This window comes from Suillus subalutaceus (assembly GCF_016647625.1).
Source record: "Suillus subalutaceus strain FC151 chromosome Unknown DFJ58scaffold_430, whole genome shotgun sequence".
Taxonomy (NCBI): domain Eukaryota; kingdom Fungi; phylum Basidiomycota; class Agaricomycetes; order Boletales; family Suillaceae; genus Suillus; species Suillus subalutaceus.
The window spans coordinates 1-18862 of record NW_024540679.1 but is presented as its reverse complement, the minus strand read 5'-3'; the positions used below and the strand labels follow the sequence as shown (position 1 = coordinate 18862).

At 47.6% G+C, this 18862-nt stretch overlaps 3 protein-coding genes across 3 annotated transcripts; 2 read left to right on the top strand and 1 right to left on the bottom strand.

The window, feature by feature from the left end:
* Window positions 1-9847: 9847 nt before the first annotated feature.
* DFJ58DRAFT_672380 (uncharacterized protein) lies at window positions 9848-11248 on the top strand (the record flags this gene model as incomplete). Its single annotated transcript, XM_041383023.1, has 5 exons — window positions 9848-9911; window positions 9958-10163; window positions 10214-10555; window positions 10602-10807; window positions 10861-11248. The coding sequence occupies 5 exons, from the start codon at window positions 9848-9850 to the stop codon at window positions 11246-11248; spliced, it is 1206 nt and encodes a 401-aa protein (XP_041234982.1).
* A 2372-nt stretch (window positions 11249-13620) lies between these two features.
* On the top strand, window positions 13621-17329 carry DFJ58DRAFT_737991 (uncharacterized protein; the record flags this gene model as incomplete). The annotated part of the gene is made up of 13 exons (XM_041386967.1): window positions 13621-13733; window positions 14550-14670; window positions 14717-14741; window positions 14781-14975; window positions 15048-15571; window positions 15628-15675; window positions 15727-15777; window positions 15871-16207; window positions 16258-16457; window positions 16513-16702; window positions 16763-16837; window positions 16891-16964; window positions 17015-17329. 13 exons carry the CDS (start codon window positions 13621-13623, stop codon window positions 17327-17329), a joined length of 2268 nt encoding a protein of 755 aa, XP_041234981.1.
* Window positions 17330-17373: 44 nt separating this feature from the next.
* DFJ58DRAFT_737990 (uncharacterized protein) lies at window positions 17374-18708 on the bottom strand (the record flags this gene model as incomplete). Its single annotated transcript, XM_041386966.1, has 4 exons — window positions 17374-17634; window positions 17694-18237; window positions 18294-18382; window positions 18439-18708. The coding sequence occupies 4 exons, from the start codon at window positions 18706-18708 to the stop codon at window positions 17374-17376; spliced, it is 1164 nt and encodes a 387-aa protein (XP_041234980.1).
* Window positions 18709-18862: the final 154 nt, after the last annotated feature.

Sequence of the window (18862 nt, the reverse complement as noted above, 5' to 3'; positions counted from 1 at the left end):
TCGGTATGATTTGGTTGTGGTGGAGATGGCAATTAAATTATATCTGGATTGTGACTCGTATCTTTGTGTGAGTGGAGTATAGTGTCGCCAATTGACTGACGAATTGAGCTTTTGAGTAGGCCTGGCCTACTCAATTCGCTCGCTGGTGTCATCTCAGTACTTTCCAATATCTACGGCGTACAGCATGGAACTTACAGCACAACAAGCAAGTCAGCAATTATTGTAACAGTTGCGGTTGCAGTCGTATGTGGATGTCTTATTCTCCTTTATCAGTTTTGGTTGCTGCGCAATCTCAAGAAAGAACATGACAGAGAAGTTGGTGTGGAGTATGTTGGAAAGCATGGCCAAGGCATTATGGGGGGTGAAAGGAAGTAGAGTGCAGTATGAAAACTATTATGGACAATTTGATGGACATTAGGTAAATATTACGGGTTATTGGGATTTTATATGGACTCACTTGGTTGTAAGCTAATACAAAGACAACCCACAAAGTTAGTTGTTCAGATAAGCACTAAGTCGGTGCGTCTTACATACAACGATCTCATTCATATCCGAGCAGGCGGCCTGCAAGCTGCCTGACAAGTAATGTCGCAACTGCCTGTACAAAATTAGCAGCCTACATAATTGGACTGGGTGTCGCATGTATACCTGCGCATACCTCGGAACTTCATTTTAAGTCAAGGTCAAACAAACGAATGGCAAGAGAAATGTTTGAATTGGATACAACGCTGGGGCGGTTTAAAGCATGGTGACTATGAGACGCTCAATATCCGAGCAACACTAGCAGCCACATCTGATGATGATAGATCGTCCAGCTCAACGTGTTTCTCAACTCCGCGTTCTACGGAAATACAAATTAATACAGCCATGCATAAATTTGTCCGAGGACACGAGCATTACACGCACCAAATCGTGCAAACATCCGCGCAGGTGTGCCGTTTGCCTCCCGTATCATGACGGGAAGGTCCGGGTTGTGTTTCTTGATGACTGGGTATGTGGACAAGATGAATTGCCTGCAGACATGATCATTAAGGATATGAATGACTGTCTTGTGTTCAGAAACCATGAACTCACCGCGTGCCCGCCGAAGCTTGGTTTGACTGGCAGCAAAAGATGCGAATTTCGCGGAGAGCGGGAGACAGTGTTTTTGCAAACGTGGACATGGCAGGAATTGAACAGGATCAGGTCACAGCCAATATTAAGACGAACAACGTTTCTGCAACGCTTTCTTGATGCAGGTCCGACGGGTTTGTTCGTAGAACGGGTGCTTACGTAATAATCTGAACAAGCATGGTTACAGCATGGGAATTATATCTTGTTGGTTGTCTTGCCCGCCAATTCCACCCTCGCTGATTGTGACGCCAAGAGGTTCCCGGTGAGCTCCCTCCGCCAGTATGGACGACGAGCAGAACAGACAACAAGAAGACTGGCTCAACAGCCGCAAGAACAGGCTGCCCTCTTTCACAGAAGTCCTCTCTAGAAGGACGCGACCACCCGTGGATTTATTCATGTTCTAGTAAGTAGTGCTTATGCTTGCTTGAGTATTTGAACAGTCTCTTATATCATGTTAAATGAAGCATTTTCCTCCAACGAGAAGGTGCAGAAGATATCCTGGACTTTTGGTTGGATGTCCAGCAGCACGAGAACCTTTGCAGGGCATATTTTAAAGATGTCCGAAAGTCAGGTCGGACAATCAAAGAAGATTGGCCTCAGTACTGGGAATATGCACGCCGTCGTGGGTCAATATATGGCACAGTTGTTGGACTTCAGCCCAATGCCGTAAAGCGAAGTACGACGAGCACAGCCGACATGATCAATGACCAGGAAAAAAATGCTATGGCTCACCCTGCTGACGAGAAGCGCGGTGGTCTGCGTTCTACAACGCCTGGTTATGAAAAGGAGTACATCCCATCCCCTCCCACTGTTGTGAATAGTCCAGATCTTGATCAACCACGGTCAACGACACCTTTCTCCCTCTCAGGACGGACATCAGCCCTTTTCAATCTCAAACGCGCATCGCGTGCGCCAACGTTCATTCCACGTTCTGCTGCAATTAGTCGTATGGACCTCATCGCGTCCGCCGAGCGCATCTTCTTCCGGTATCTCTCTCCCGTTGGCACCGTAAATTCGCCGGAAAATCACGAAATTTACCTTCCTCCTGCCCTCCGTATACACACATTTCCCCTCAGTAGCACTCAAGAGCCGAAATCACAGAGCGACCTGAACATGATGGCACATATTCCTGATATGTTCCATTCCCAGAAGGAGTACTGCTTCAGGGCAATGGAGCAAGATGCTTTTCCGCGTTTTCTGAGGAGTAAAGCGTTTGGAAACCTCACTCCCGTGTCTGCATTAGTCCGACTCGTTGTCGGTCTCATTTTGCTGTGGATCGGCCTTGCCGCCGGCTTCGCCCTGATATTTCTCGATGTACAACCTAAATCAAAGCGATTTTTCGTGCGTCCCATCTGTTTAGTGTGGTTCGGTGTCTAACGGATTGTTTGCTTTGCAGCTCTTCATTCCTTTCACGTTCGCAATTTTATTCCTTATCTCACATCAATACGAACTCGACCCGATCCTCATTTTCCTCGGACAGTCGGAGTCAACACCATTCCGCATGCTCACTATCCGCGAGCCGTATGTGAAGAGATTACTACTGGGTCGTGCCATCTGGGTTACGACTCTTGTCTCCATTTTCGTCGTAGCGCTCACACTCCTTTTCTGGGCTGTTCCTGGACATCGGCTATAGCGAGTGGGACAAGCAAAGAGTTACTGCGTCTCTGTACTTATCGGATGGACCCCTTTTGGAAGGGTATTCAATGTATGATGCTCACAGAGGAGAGCGAGTTGGTCGATATTGTTGATTTTACGCTTGGGTGACACAAGACTTTGATAAGCATTTATCTTCAGCTATTCGCCTACTCCCTCTTGCACCCCGGTCTAGTTCCACCTCCTAATACTTCTCATTGCGTATTTCGCTATCATTTTACCTCTTATACTCCACCAGTCCACCTTAGCTTCATCATCGCTGCGCTGTGATGTTATTTTGTTTTCCTCATTTCCCTAAAACCTTTATGACCTTTTTATACGTACGTACGTGGTAGGACGTTAGGAAGTTAAACTCGTATCTTTAATGACATGTTTATGGTTGTGGTTATGCTTGATGTCATGGATGAAGTTGATTGACAAAAATTTTAGATTTATCGAATCCTGCTGGTGGCTTTCACCTACTGAGTTACAACTCAAACCCTTGACCCCGTATCTTCTTTGTACTATTACTAAAAGGAGTCGGGACTGTCTCCCTTCCTCAGACTACTTTAGACGGTCGACTGGTATTATGGTAATTGAAAGACACGCAACCTATTCACTTCGGACTGATTTGAACTTGGCATGGCCTCTCAGCAAGGCCGTGCGCTCGCGACCTACGCGTGAAAATTTCAATAACTTACTCAGTAAGCAGGTTGGATTCGCAATTGATTCACAACGGTTCAAAATCTTTAAGTCTGATTGTAGTTTTTTTCACTCTTCAGCAGCGATCCTACAACGGTCCGAGTCTGACTAGTGTTAACGTTTGGATCGAGTCGATCTCTGACGAGATCGGTGCATAGAATCACTGCTGGGACCTCCAGCTGGCATAGACTCGGAACTCTTTCACAGCCGTTCCGAAGGAGATCAAAAACAATAAGTTTTGAATGAAACATTTGCTCGACATCCGGTGGTATCGCCAGCGCTCTCTTCATAAAGTTGCTCCACACGAACGGCAAGGCTTTCACGTTTGATGTGGACAAGTGCGTTCGCTCATCTTGCTTTCGGTGTAGCGAACACCGCGAGTTCCATGCATCCAGCAAAAAAATACAACTGTGAACAATAACTACCGTGCCAGTAGAACGATATCGTGTCTGCTTCTGTCCACGACCATGACGAAGGAGCTCATTGAGTCAAAAACGCCATACCTCCAAAAGCGGACACCCGCCCGAGCAAAACACCAGAAGACCTGTGAACCTGTGAATTTTTGTAAGATTGGCCATATAAGAGGGATCATATACTAAACGGTCGAGCACCGCCAACAGCTTTCGAACTAACCATCATGCGTCGCGCGCTTCTATTCGATGATCTCCATCCTACAACATGTCACGTCTCCGACGGATTTAATAAAATTTTCCAGGACGTGCTCAACAGCTTTTGATCCCCCGCTCAATATACCCTGGCGTGAGCAGTCGAGTCTCACGCCCCTCATTATCTGTCTACCTGAAGACACCTGGGAGATCTGAGAGGATTGTTGCATTGTGGGTTCCATGCGATATGGGACAAGGCACCGCTCACCGTGCTCCAATTTGTAGCACTTTACCCGCCAGCTCCTCCCTATGGAGTGGGAGCGCGTTTAAAGGAACGCACCAAGGATACGCCGGTTCATTTGCAAAAAGCGTCACTACCTTTTGACGCGTCCTCCAAAATTGGATAGCCATGTTATCCAACAACTTTTCGCGCTTTTCGCGCCCACCGAGCTCTTCCTCAACTTGTATGCATTGCATTTCGACGCGGTGTTTAATAGGTTGCAGTGTAGCTCGGACTTCTGGCCACTTCGCCGGTTCTTCTCGCCTATGTTATGTTAGAAAAACTTATTTATAACGTAGTGTCAGCCTCCGCGGCGCACGAGGTAGAACAATTGGTTGGTGCTTTTGCAGCAGATCCCCCGGCCTCCGGCAACTATCAATATCGGTGCACCATGATAATGGAATTTGCCATTTTACGCTGCCTCGCAGTCTTAAAAGAATACCGAAATTAAATCGACTGGCGATAGGCGCAGTCGACGCGTGTCTGGCGATGCATAGCATTGCTAGTATCCAGCACCGGCGTGCTTTACACTTCCTTTCACTAGCATTGCAAGGAGAATCCGTTGCCATGGGGAATTCAGCATCCATAGATATGCCGCTTAAATTAAATGCCCTCGAACGCCTCATCCTCTATGACGACTGTGCACGCCCATCCTTCTCCAAATTGTTACCCCACGATTGGCGTGCTTAGAGGTGGAGTTCTGTAGACCTACTTTTCCGGAAGAAGTTACCGCCTTCATGCTATCCCTGGAGATGTGTTGCCAGACATCTGCCAACCTGGAACACATCTGTGTTGGCTGCGGTTTCCATTGCGATCCGGCCTTCCACTCACTCCCTTCTGATGTTTTTCGGCCCCTACTCAAGTTCACAAGGCTGACTTTTGTTGATTTCATCGTCATTGGAAATTACTGTCTTGACGATGCTTTCATCGAGGACGCCGCGGTTGCTTGGCCGGGTTTCCGTGTGCTGAGATTCATGGTGGAACATCATACCGACATTCCCGCGGTCACCTTCGCCGCAATTCTGTCGTTCGCCACACGATGCACCTCATTGCGCACCCTTTTGAATTTCGATGCCACACTAGTGCCGACGCCTCCTCATGCGCTGGGCGGATACACGGACCTTTGGCTCAACCAAACAGCTCTTCGAGAGCTGCACGTTGGGCACTCCCAGGTGGCGACAGCAGCACTTGTCCCATTCTTGCTAGCAGTCGTGTTTCCAAATCTGGATGACATCAAATGGCATCAAACGCCCAGTGTTGACCATGATATTCGGTTGCACGAATTCCTGTGGGGCGAATTGGCAGAAGTATGACACAGTGGTAGCCCAGTTGTCTATAGACTGCAGAGGTTACATTCATGCGTATTGTGAACTGCTACCCATCTAACGAACAACCAGGTGGAGTGAAAAGTTGTACTGCCCTGTCATTCTAAGTGTTTACAAAATCCGAGGCTACCGTATACGGTTACTCGCGGTGCACTGCGGCATCGATATTCGATAAATCGGCAACATTGACCTTCGCCACCGAGGATGCGTCGCTGCAGTTGACCTTCGGTAACAACGGGACAATCCTACTTCGCTGTATCTCTGCGCCCTTAGTGCCAAAGTATCTGAAATTTTGAGAAGGGTAAGTAATGATTTGCACAAATTGGACGTGGTTGTGACCTTTGACTCTCGTAACTCCAACAATGGTTTGCTCGAGCCCAGGTTGCTATCCCATCAAAATACTTGACGAGGACGTCGGTGCAAGTTCCAAACGAAGGGACCTGTGCAAGACCGTCGATAAACCGCTTCTCGACTTGAGTGTGATAGCGTGCTGCCCAAGCCATCGCACCGCTTCTGTCGAGGCCAAGTTCCAACATGATAGCAGTGATCAAGTTATGGTTTTCGTCCCCAGTTGCTTGCTCTCTGTTGTACGAGGCCATGTCCTATAAAAGCCTCCAGTAAGCTGTCAACTACGTCAAGAAGACAACTTACGTTGTCGATCAAAATCAGTTCTACGATACATTCAACCAGTTCCACGATGATAGGATGGTAGAATACTTCATCGGGAAACTCCATTCCCATTTCATATATTGCAAAAGCAGATTCAGCGCCACACGTATTCCGTCGGAGCTTGAGATAATCATCAATACTTCGGCAATGACTATGCTCGCGGTCCCGAGCCTCGACAACTACTGCATGAAGGTATGCGGTGTAGCTGTCAAGGAAATGACGCTGAGAAGACAGGCTCGAGGTCTGGATTGCACGAGCCCAAAATCTACACAAAATCTTGAACTTCAGGTGTTTCATCAAACAATAAAATTTGGCGATACTTACCGTCGCACGATTTCACCCAAGATGCATTCACCTTCCGGTCGTATCTTATGAGGATGGTGTAGGGCATCTAGTACGATGTCCACCATTTCCTTAGTAACTGCCGCATTTTCGATGTCGGTGTACTCATCCACGATAAAGTAGACATTCATCAATTCACAGCCGATTCGGAGGTGTTCTTAAAAATAAACGGTCAGTGGTGTATGGGTTGTCAGTACTGAAGTACACACCTCTTGGTGCATTCGGATAAGCCAGTGCTGCTAGTCGGGCTATAAGCACAGAACGTGTCAGCCATGTTCAGAATGAGAGCTAGATATCGGACCAACCGAAATCACACTTGTCGAATGCCTTCTGTGACTCGGGGCTCAGAGCCTTGAAATCACGGAACGCAGCATCGACTTCAATTTTTACATCTTCGAAATGAGGGTTGATGGTACGAGGCCAGGGCCAGTTGACCATGGTGTCTGGGAGGTAAAACACTGGCATCATCGTCTTTGCATGAGCATCCATGATCTCCAAAATATGGTTCCCAAATATAAGTGTGGGCGTTTAAAAGAAGAGAAAGATTGTCGCCGGTTAGTCCAGGACTAGCAGCAGAGCTTATATACCTTTCCCACAGCGTCAGTACTCGTCTCTGCTGCCATAATGTATTGCTGTGTTCAAAGTTTCGGCAACTACGACTTCCAGTTGCCAGAGAGTGGGGGATTGGCGCTTGCGAAGACCCCAACTCATCGGTAGTGAAGCCCTGATAGGTCATGGTGTTCTAGACGAAACCAAGCAAGGCAAAAGTTGAGGCCCGGACTCGGTCACGCACCATAATTGAAAACTGTGCCCATATTTACCGGGCCGTGTAGAGTTCGGTTCCAGCATCACACACTCGAATTACTACTTACCTTTGGAGCCGATATAGCTGTGGGACATGTGAAAAACCCCAACGAAATGGATAACATCAAGTAACATGATACTGATGCCGCTCAGCCCAGAGTCTCCGGCAGCCTGGCAGGGATTGTATATCATTTGCCCAGTTAGCAAGTCCATGTAAATACAGCGCATTTTCTGCAAGGTATATGTATCAGGCGCGCGCGCAGGTACGGCTAATCAGTAACACTGCTCACGCGACAAGTGCCCAACTCCGGCTAGCCAACACTAGTACTAGCGGGCAATCAGACGATGAATAACGTGGATGAGCTTATGGGCTTTGGGATTGCGCGACACGGTAAGAGATAAGATCTAGATATGAGTAGGTGAGCGGTTATAATAAAAAATCATGTAAACACGGAACAAACAACAAACAGACGCGACGCCAAGAGGGGATCATCTCAATCAATTTTCAACCTGCCAATCTAAAAAGGCGGATCCGGTGAAAAGTCGCTTGCAAGTGCTTGCGAGCGTTTTGAAAGCGGTTAGCTCAGGTCTGGCATCAGTAACTGTTTGTTTTTGGTTATGTTGCACCCTGAGCGCTCATTTTTGGTTATGTTGGACCCTGACACAACTTTCACGCAAGATTTTGTCTTATCGTCGATTATCAACACTGATCTAGTAGTACTGATATGATCATGAGTATCCAGTGATAATCTTAATTACACTATACAAGCTATATACCTAGTAGTATTAAAGGTGAGAATTAGACACAAGCCTCAGTCACGGGTCACGGTAGAGATACTATATTCACGGTACTACGAACCTAGACACGAGCCTGTATCTAGTAAGTACAGCGTTACAATAAGGAGAACGGAATAATACACACCTCAGTCACGGGTAGAGAGACTGAGGTGTGTTGACGGACATTTGTCGTCTTAAGTAGGTTTGAAAAAGGGGAAAAATGGAGTCAGGTACTGTAGAGTGCACCTGGGTTGCCCGATAAAGAAGCCTAATTATACTTGGTAGTTACGTCCCTCGCCGAGTATTATTAGGCTTGAATGTGCTAAACCTCAACACCAGGATTAAATACTGCCCCAGCTCTGACCTTATACTTCTACTACCTCACTATGGCACATGGACACTATTCGGCAATAATCCCGCCTCATGCCCATTGCGTCATCCGCTAAGTTTGTTCTGGCACCCCCCGCTTTGTCACTGAGTCCCGAATTCGAACATAGGCTGCTTCCCACGGCCGTTGATCTCTCCTCCCTGCTCATCGTCAGCATCGTTCCCGGCAAGAGCACCGTTTTTTCTTGCTGTGCTTCACACGGCCCTTGATCTCTCCTCCCTGCTCATTGTCAGCGTTTTTCCCAGCGAGAGCGTCGTCTTTCTTACGGTGCGTCCTACTGCCCTTGATCTTTCCTCCCTGCTCATTGTCAGCCTCATTCCCAGCAAGAGTGCCGTCTTTCTTACAGTGCTTCCTACGGCCGTTGATCTCTCCTCCCTCCTCATCGTTCCTGGCAAGAGCGCCATCTTTCTTACAGTGCATCCTACGGCCCTTGATCTCTCCTCCCTGCTCATTGTCAGCCTCATTCCCAGCAAGAGCACTGTCTTTCTTATGGTGCTTCCTACAGCCGTTGATCTCTCCTCCCTCCTCATCGTCACTGTCGTTCCCGGAAAGCGGTGTCTCCCAACGTGTTACAAGGCCCACTCAAATCTCCCTCGTGGTGGCAAGAGTGCGTCAATGCCTCGCGGCTCAGGCTCTGTTAGACTCAAAGGGCTCTCTAAATCAATCATCTCGCATGGTTTCCGAGGGCGCCACCACCACTCGCAAGTCCTGACTGCAGGCAAGCAACAACAGCGCATGGCTGATATAGATGCCAGTCACCAAGCTGATATTCAAGGTAAGTTGAATCTTCCTGTTATCATACTCCTCTAACAGTACATTTTCACCAGAGATGTCAGCTGAGGACCGAAGCGTGGTTGAGAGCATGATGGCAGATCATGGAATGGGCGTGGACGCAGTCCCTTATACAGCCCCACCAGGAGATGAGGGATTTGATCTCAGTCATGCGGGTGGGGAGCATGAGGCATTTGAAGGGCTCGCTCATCAGATGGCTGATCTCACTGGATAGTATGTGTCCACTTCTTTCTGCTGCTACTCTGCCATGCTCAATATATGTATCAGCCGCTACATTGACTCTCGCACCCGTCACGAACGTGTTGAAACCCAAACGGCTCATTGGGATCTTCAAATAGACCGCCTTGTCAACGCCTACCTAAGCTACCGTTCTCGAAACTCTAGGGATGGCATGCCAACACCTGAAGATATGCCGCATATGCCACCGTCGGACGGGAGTGGCTCACTTTCCCTCAATAACATCGAACTCGTCGATATTTTTAGTAAGTTTTCTTGCATGCCATATGCCTTGATTAATTTTGTTTGCAGGAAGATGTCGCTCATGTCTACAACCTTTACCCTCGCATCAGTATCCTAACGAAACATTGATCTACTATGGATACATTGGGTGTTCCCCCATGTATCCTGCTGTCGCAATATCGCTTCGTATGCTTGCTGCTTACCATCAGTCTCACCGAACATGTCCCCACTTTAGTATTCAAGTGCAGTGCAAGACTTTGTGCTTCCTTCATGATGTACGTACAAAACCTTTGTCCTAGTTTGTCTATTTATGTTGAGTTGATAGATTCCCTACCGACCATACCTCAAAACGCAATTCACGGCAGCCTATGACATCTATCTAGAAATCCTTCATCATGTGAACACGCGTCTGAGGCGAGTGCTCAACCAGGATACTCCCAATTGGCGCTTGCTCAATTCCTGCCCAGCATGTTTCTACAAACTCGAGGATGAACCTGCCCTTGATTTCGAGTGGTTGGTGTCCATTGATGGAAATAACAGTTTGAAGAGATGGGATTCTGCCATATATGGGACAACTCCTCGAGAAGATTCTCGTATCGCCCGTTCTGATTATTGGGTTGATGCTGATGCTGTGAACAAATTCAGTAATGAAGTCAAGGCCCGATGTGTAAGTTTCCATCCTTTATGTAACTATCTTTAACCTGATCCTCTAGGTGGACCCGAATGAGGATGACTGGCAGGATGACTCTACTGACACAAATATTCCAGGAGCGTTCACGTGTGTGAATCGGTGGCGAAATGCGGGCCCAGAAACACGTGAAAAAATGTTTTATGTCTTCCATGAGTCAGGAATCTTCATTGCATCCTGCCGCCATCGCTTCGTTCTTCTCGCGTGCGATATGATCCAAAGCGGTGAACTGTTGGTTCTTTTTCATTTAGTCTCAGTGATGCGCAGGCTGACACATTTGATAGTGCAAAGTATCCACTAGCGATCATTGACAAGCTGCTTACTGTATGCAGGAAAAATGGTGGCTGTGCATATGACATTGGTTGTGTGTTCTCAAAAACGTTGACTAATAGTTCCTTGGGAGATCGAGCGCGTGAACTTGGATTTCGGATGATGGTTGGCGCCTTTCATGGCCATGCGCATAATCGACGATGTCAGCTCAACTGGCACCCTATGTATATCTCAGGCACTGGTCATAGCGAGGGCGAGGGTTGCGAACACATCTTCTCAGCATCTAATGAGCTTGCTCGTAGCACGAGGCACGCGAGCCGTTTCCATCGACATCAAGCCATTGAGGAACATTACACATTTTGGGACATGGATAAGTATGCTGTACTCAGTTCGTCATTATAATTTAATAATGCCTTGATTGCAATGCTAATATCTGGCCTGGATCAGGCACTTTTTTATGGAATCATTACTGAGAAGCCCTGAAATCAGTCCAGACGCTGACGGCTGAGCTTGAAGCTATCAAATGTGAGCTGGGTCTCAGTGATGGTGACTTTCCCAGATTCTTTGATGAAGAACGCGCATATCTCGATACTTTGAAGCATCCGCCTCCCAAAGACCAGCTATGTATTCGTTATGTTGAGGTACTCGACGAGCTAGGGGAGCGAAGGTCATAAACTCTAATTGGTATTCTGTCCAACCCTGACGAGAAGTTTTTTTTAGGGCTGACTGGGATATCGCACGCGAAGCTGGTAATAATGCTCTTACTGGAATCAATGCCACTAGCCTGGAACAAATTAATCAAGCGCTCAAGCAAGCCCATATCAGTGTGGATTCTCCTTATGCTAAATTACAGAATGCAGAAGCGCTAGTAGTGCATTGCGAAATGCTCTTATCTGTGGATGAAAGATGGGTTATTGGTGGCGAGGAATACAGCCGTTTCAAGGAGGAAGCAACACTAGGGAAATATCGTGCTGCCTTGGATGAACTGGAACGTCTGGTGGTCATGAGATTGTTTGAGCTTTCGAAGCTCTTGTTGTTGGGCACAGGTTTTGAGTTTCTCTTTGTTTGCACACTCACATAACTGATTTTCTCCAGGGTATAAACTACGTCAACAAATTAGCAAGGCTTTACAGCGGCGCTCGGACACTATTCGCAATGCCATCAATCACTACAACATTCAGGCTGGAGCCCTGACTCCACCAAGACTGAAGATCGCATGGAAGGACATTGTCGACTACAGCTTCCTTGGCGAGTTTGACTTGTTGCGCAACTCCCGCACTGATATCCGAAGCCATGATTGGACAAAGCCAGCTCATCACGAGGCAACTACCATCACATGACTCAATGTGGAAGTTCGCTGCCTCTGTACTGCTATCCATGACGAAACCGCCAAGACCTCTTTTGTCATCAACAATCTTCTTGTTTCCGACCCATTGCTTGCTGCCGAGCTGAAATCTCAGTGGCGTTCACGGGCGGCTATCAATGCCGTTCACCTGCATCGCCTAGGTCAGATTGAAAACATTTTTGGTTTCTCTGGTGTTAGGGGTATTGGCACCCGCCTCGCAAATGCTGCCTCCAGCAGCGAGGGTTCCTGTGTCCATCCAGAGGGAGAGCTACAAGTTGGCGTTGGTGGTGGTGAGTTTTTTTTCTTAACCACGTACATTTCATTGCTAATCTCCATCACAGCGCAGCAAGAGAATATTGATACCCTCACGTCAGAATTTAATGACATTGAGGCTCTTAACCATGAAGAGCGCAACACAGTCACAGAGGACATGGCCGACTTCTTACATTCTATAACTGACTGACTTGGTTCATGATGACGGTAAGTGGTGAGTCAGTAACTACTAGTACATGTAAAATAGACAGCTGCATAAATGTAAATTTCCTGCTCAAACTCCCCAAGACACAGTATTTATCGTCCTGGGGGATTCTTAATTACTTGAGGGTCAGCGATCAAACCATAAACCGGTTCATCAACACTTTGCTCAACTCATGTAAAAACAACCGGTTCATCAACACTTTGCTCAACTCGTATAAAAACTGGTCATTGGGAATGGCGTGGGGCCAACTGTATTTGTGTTGTCTGAAGTTATGATACATCCTGGGGGATTCTTAATTACTTGAGGGTCAGCGATCAGACCATAAACTGATTCATCAACACTTTGCTCAACTCGTGTAAAAACTGGTTGTTGGGAATGGCATAGGGCCAACTGTATTTATGTTGTCTGAGGAGTCTATGATACGTCCTGGGGGATTCTTAATCACTCAAGGGTCAGTGATCAATCATCAGACCACAAACCAGTTCATCAACACTTTGCTCAACTCATGTAAACAATTACTCGAGGGTCAGTGATCAGACCATAAACCAGTTCATCAACACTTTGCTCAACTTGTGTAAAAACTGGTCATTGGGAATGGCATGGGGTCAACTGTATTTGTGTTGTCTGAGGGGCTGCTGCTGAATGAACTCCCAACGGTACTGTAATGTTCACGTGCTATCATTAACCGTTTTAGTTGTTAGTATTGATTGATCAACAATTGAATTTGCTGCCGGTTGCGCAACTCAACACTCCTGTGCTGCTCATGCACTGATATTGTACCAAAAGAATGAAAAGACCCATCAATGGATATACAGACTGCTGTTGGGTACTCAATACTTCACAGACCCGCAAGGTGTGCAGTATCTCTTAAAATTCATGCCAGCGCTTATCTACACTTTGGACTTAGATCACACTACATAATCGCAGACTTGACTCATCACAGGTTCCACAATGTTGACTCCCGCAAAATCACTAGCAAAGCCGTCCAAAACCACTACCATGCTGTCTGCGACTCAAGCATCCCGCTTCACCATGTCCAGCATCGCCACTTTGCACACATCAATGTTTGCACTTTCCCACACAACGCGCAGCATTCCCACACGCGCACCTTGCGCGCTTTCTCGCGCTTAAGCGCCCTGCATCGCCTATCATCCAGGAACGTCCCTCTTCCACCCACCTCATTGGTACATCATACATATGCCTTGCCTCGTGGTTTGTAACAAGCATTGCAGCGTTATTACATGTCATTACGTATTCATAGCGCTTATTGCTCCTATCCCTTCCGCTTCCGATGCAATTTCCATAGTATAAAGTTGCTGACTTACTACACCATCATTATTACTCCCCTTTGCTGTACTTCCCTCGCTATTGGGTTTTGCCTTAGAGTAGTAGTCACCACTTGGGCGCACTTTGTGTTTCCAATGGTTATCGTTATCCGCCTATACTAGACCTTTATCCGCGCTCGTTATAACACTCGCTCTGCATTTGCACTCGCTTTGCACATCCGCTTCCTTATCCGTTTCCTTATCCGGTATTTTCCGCACAACGCGCGCCTTAGCGCTCACGTTCCCACGCTCGCGCTTACCTTAGTGCGCTCTCTCGCGCTTTGCGCTCACTTCGCTTTTCTTCTTGCGCTTTCGCGCATCCATCACACTTCAAGGGTCTTTCTTTCATCTGGTTCTGTGTTCAGTAGCAGTCCCCTTTAGGGTCGAACGTTCTTGCATTCTGCGAGTATAGCAGCTAGGCAGAGCCAAGACTCACTTATACTGGTTGAGCATTTTTAGATATTTCATATCAGCCCAGCCAGGTTGAGATCGCCTCACCGTTAGAGCTTTGTTGAGGCACGACGCACACATCGACGGGACTCACTACCATACTAGGAAACTTGGTGGCCTTCACCCGTCATACATCAGCTTCAATGCTACTGCTAAACAAACGGACGAGAGGACACTCAGCCATGATGCGCTAGTTGAGGCAGCGCTACAGGACGTGTTTGATGCAGTGAGTCACCTGCATTTTTATGTAGCTAAATCTCACATTTGTCTAGCTAACTATACAAGACCGCCTGGATGGTGGAATTTCAGTTCTTGTTTGATGTGCTGGCTCTGAAGCAACTGCAAGCACAACACCCGAGCAGCTCCCTATCAACGTCTACATCACACCTCGTGAACTCCATGAATCATCTGAGCGGATTGGTGGAGACGTTGCGGTCTGGGTGCAGGCGTTTGCCCAGGAGTTCGCAATACCACACCTTCAGCGTTTCAACACACGCTGTCTCATTGAAGACATCAAACCACAACGACAATGTGAGCTGAACAGTGTGGGTTACTCGGATAACGCTAACCATTGTTAACTTTGACTCTACTTTAAAGTTCCAGCCTCCCATATCAGTTCCAAGGGCCCGCAGCATCTACCAGCGCCCATGGTGGCCACTGGGGCGCGCATTCAATGTTCCGCTCAAGCCGCTCAAGCCTTTTCAGGTGAATTGCAGGCGTCTACGGCACGCATTGCACCATCTGCAGCTATTCGTGAGGTTGCAGACATCGGTGCGAGCCGTGAAAAGAAAAATGCTGCATCCCCATCAACAGTTCGCCGACACAGGAATGCAGATGCTGCATCTGACCCGCTGTTTTTGGAACCGAGTCTGAAGCAAGAATCTCGATTATATGGGCTGCCGCTCATTAGCATTGGACCTAATACGGACGCCGCACTTGATCGGTTGAGGTTGGGGGATGAAAATTTACCCAAACTCCGTCTTTTAGTTCAGACTGCCCGCAGCAGCCGATGGGAGGCAGTGCTCAGGTCTCCCAAATGGGATCTGTCATATGAGCATGTGTCCATTCTGTCTATGGCCCTCTTTGCTGACCTTCATGTCATGCAGGTCAGCCCCGAGGTCGTCAAGGTGAGCGATATTGAAATTTACTGCTGCTGTCATACTGAATTGAATTTCACTACTAGCAGAAAACTTCCGTGCTTACAGTCATTCTCAAGCTTCTCGGCACACTTGTTTTTTCATGCGTGCTTTACTTGTTTTGGCTTTTATTCTTTTACATGTAGATCACATTCTCCATTTGTTTAGCAATGAGCCGTACATTGGATGTCTCTGTTGTGAGCTTGAAAAAATAAATAACTAAATTCTTGGTGTGTTTAAATATTCAAACTTGAGCTTAAAAGTCACTGATACAGTATCATCTCCTGTAGACGATGGTCATCCAGTCTTTCTACACCAAGAGTCGCTCAAGGCACGTCCAGGCGCCCCCTCGTACTCGTCCTAAGGTCACTCTAAGCAAAGAAGCTCGCACGGCACTCAAGCTTCAGCGGAACAAGAAGTCTCGTCAATTCAAAGACACCCTCGATGTAGCATGGAGTCAAATCAACGATGCAACGAGGACGATTGCTACGTCTCACCACAAGAGCATCCGGCGTGTGGAGAATGAGCTGTACATGGGTCATGGATTGCTCCGTTCAAAGCTTTCAAAGGTCAACACTTGGAATGCATTTTGCTGGAAGAAATCCCAGGACGCAAAGAAAGAAAATAGTAGGTCGGTGTTTACTCATTTTTGTTTGACTATTGATTTTTATTTGCAGGCAGTAGGCATGGAAAGGACACGCTCCGAACACTAGTCTGCGACAACAAGGCCGAATACGATGCACTCTCAGAACAAGAACAAGAAGCTCTTCTCAAGGAGTATGCAGAGGAGAAGCAAACGAAGGCCACTGGGACTCGTGTCTCAACCAAGTCCAAGGTCAATGACATCACTCAAACCCTCAAGGCTGTAGAAAATGAGGTACGTGCCCTCTCAACTTGCAGTGAAATTTTTTCTGATGTTGCCTTACTACTAGCTCCATAGTCTCAACTGTCGCACTGGTGCAGAAGTTGTGTTTTACATGACGCGTGGCTCTACTGATCTTCCTATTCGAGCAATCACCTTCACTACTGATGGTGTTAAAAACTTTATGGGTTCCGTTATGGGCATTGACAATCAGGACCTGATCAGCAAAATGGAGGGCTTTGCTGTCCAAGGAGTGCAAGGTGTGATTTTCCTTCCCTCACATACTACCCTTGGATCTAATTGTAATTTTTGCTTACTAGGTGCTGCAAAAAATCACCAACAGCGTGTCTCTCAAGTTTGTGGTTCAATTCAGGACGTGATCAACTGTGGATTGCGTAAGTTCTTATTTTCTTGCGATGTTGCACAATCTAACTAATTGTATCAACAGAAAAAGTGACTGGTGAGCCTCTCGCCAAGATGCAGTGGGCCTACTATTTCCGAAACGTTGTTCAACGCTATCAGGTCGCGATTGAAGGATGGCCAGACTCCATCCCTTTGCTAACCTCAGCCAGGTGTCCAGCGCACTTCCAGAACTCGAAATGCTCTTAAGAAAGTGGGAATCGGGTGCTACATACTGGAAGGTATTGGATGATGAGGAGTTTGAGCAGCTTCGTCGCGAACGTGATGATAAACTTGATCGAGGTGACATTACTGATCGATGTCGACGGACACGGTCCGATAAAGGCTCGAAGCGCTGTGGACATCCTACAGCTGACAATTCTCACTCTGGGGGTTGCAAGAAGACGATGTATAGTAGTGCAGAGATAGTTGAGTCTAGTGATGAGGAAGAAATCCAGCCTGACCAGTTGCCGACAGCTAATCAATAGACTTCACTGGCAGTTACTATACAGAATTAGACATGTTGATAATTTCATGAATTGACTATGGGTGCCTCTATCAAAACATCAAGTCTGAAATATTTGTACCAAAGGCAGACATTTAATGAGGGAATAGGACAGGGTGAGATGCCTAGGGACGCGGACAATGTTTGTGATGGAGAGGGCATGTCCAAAGTGTTGGAGCCTCGGTGAGGGAGGAGCAAGGGGGCCTTGTAACATGTTGCGAGACTGTAGCAACCATGGAGGGCTGCAAGGGTTGACGGTTGCGAGGATAATGCTGTTGGCGTCAAGGCCTGCCACAAGTGCTGAGCACAGAAACAATGTGGCAGTAGAGAGCGATAGAGATGCTTACAGGTAGCCAGCACAACCGCTTTCCGGGAATGACAGTGACGATGAGGAGGGAGGAGAGATCAAGGGCCATAGGAAGCACTGCAAGAAAAACAGTGCCCTTGCTAGGAACAACGGTGACGATGAGGAGGGAGGATAGATCAAGGGCCATAGGACGCACCATAAGTAAGACAGTGCTCTTGCTGGGGATGATGAGCAGGGAGGAGATATCAAGGGCCATAGGACGCACCGTAAGTAAGACAGTGCTCTTGCTGGGAACGACAGTGACAATGATGAGGGAGGAGAGATCAATGTCTGTAGGAAGCACTGTAAGAAAGACGGTGCTCTTGCTGGGAATGAGGCTGACAATGAGCAGCAGGGAGGAGAGATCAAGGGACGTAGGATGCACTGTAAGAAAGATGGCGCTCTTGCCGGGAATGATGAGGAGGGAGGAGAGATCAACGGCTGTAGGAAGCACTGTAAGAAAGACGGCGCTCTTGCCGGGAATGATGAGGAGGGAGGAGAGATCAACGGCTGTAGGAAGCACCGTAAGAAAGATGGCGCTCTTGCTGGGAATGAGGCTGACAATGAGCAGGGAGGAGAGATCAAGGGCCATAGGACGCACTGTAAGAAAGATGGCGCTCTTGCCGGAACGATGAGGAGGGAGGAGAGATCAACGGTTGTAGGAAGCACCGTAAGAAGACGGCACTCTTGCTGGGAATGAGGCTGACAATGAGCAGGGAGGAGAGATCAAGGGCAATAGGACGCACCATAAGAAAGATGACGCTCTCGCTGGGAAAAACGCTGACAATGAGCAGGGAGGAGAGATCAAGGGCCGTGTGAAGCACAGCAAGAAAAATGGCACTCTTGCTGGGAATGATGCTGACGATGATCAGGGAGGAGAGATCAACGGCCGTGGGAAGCAGCCTAATGTTCGAATTCGGGACTCGGTGACAAAGCGGGGGGTGCCAGAACAAACTTAGAGGATGTCGCAATGGGGCATGAGGTGGGATTATTGCTGAATAGTGTCCATGCGCCATAGTGAGGTAGTAGAAGTATAAGGTCAGAGCTGGGGCAGTATTAATCCTGGTGTTTGAGGTTTAGCACATTCAAGCCTAATAATACTCGGCGAGGGACGTAACTACCAAGTATAAGGCTTCTTTATTGGGCAACCCAGGTGGTAGAGTGTCTCTG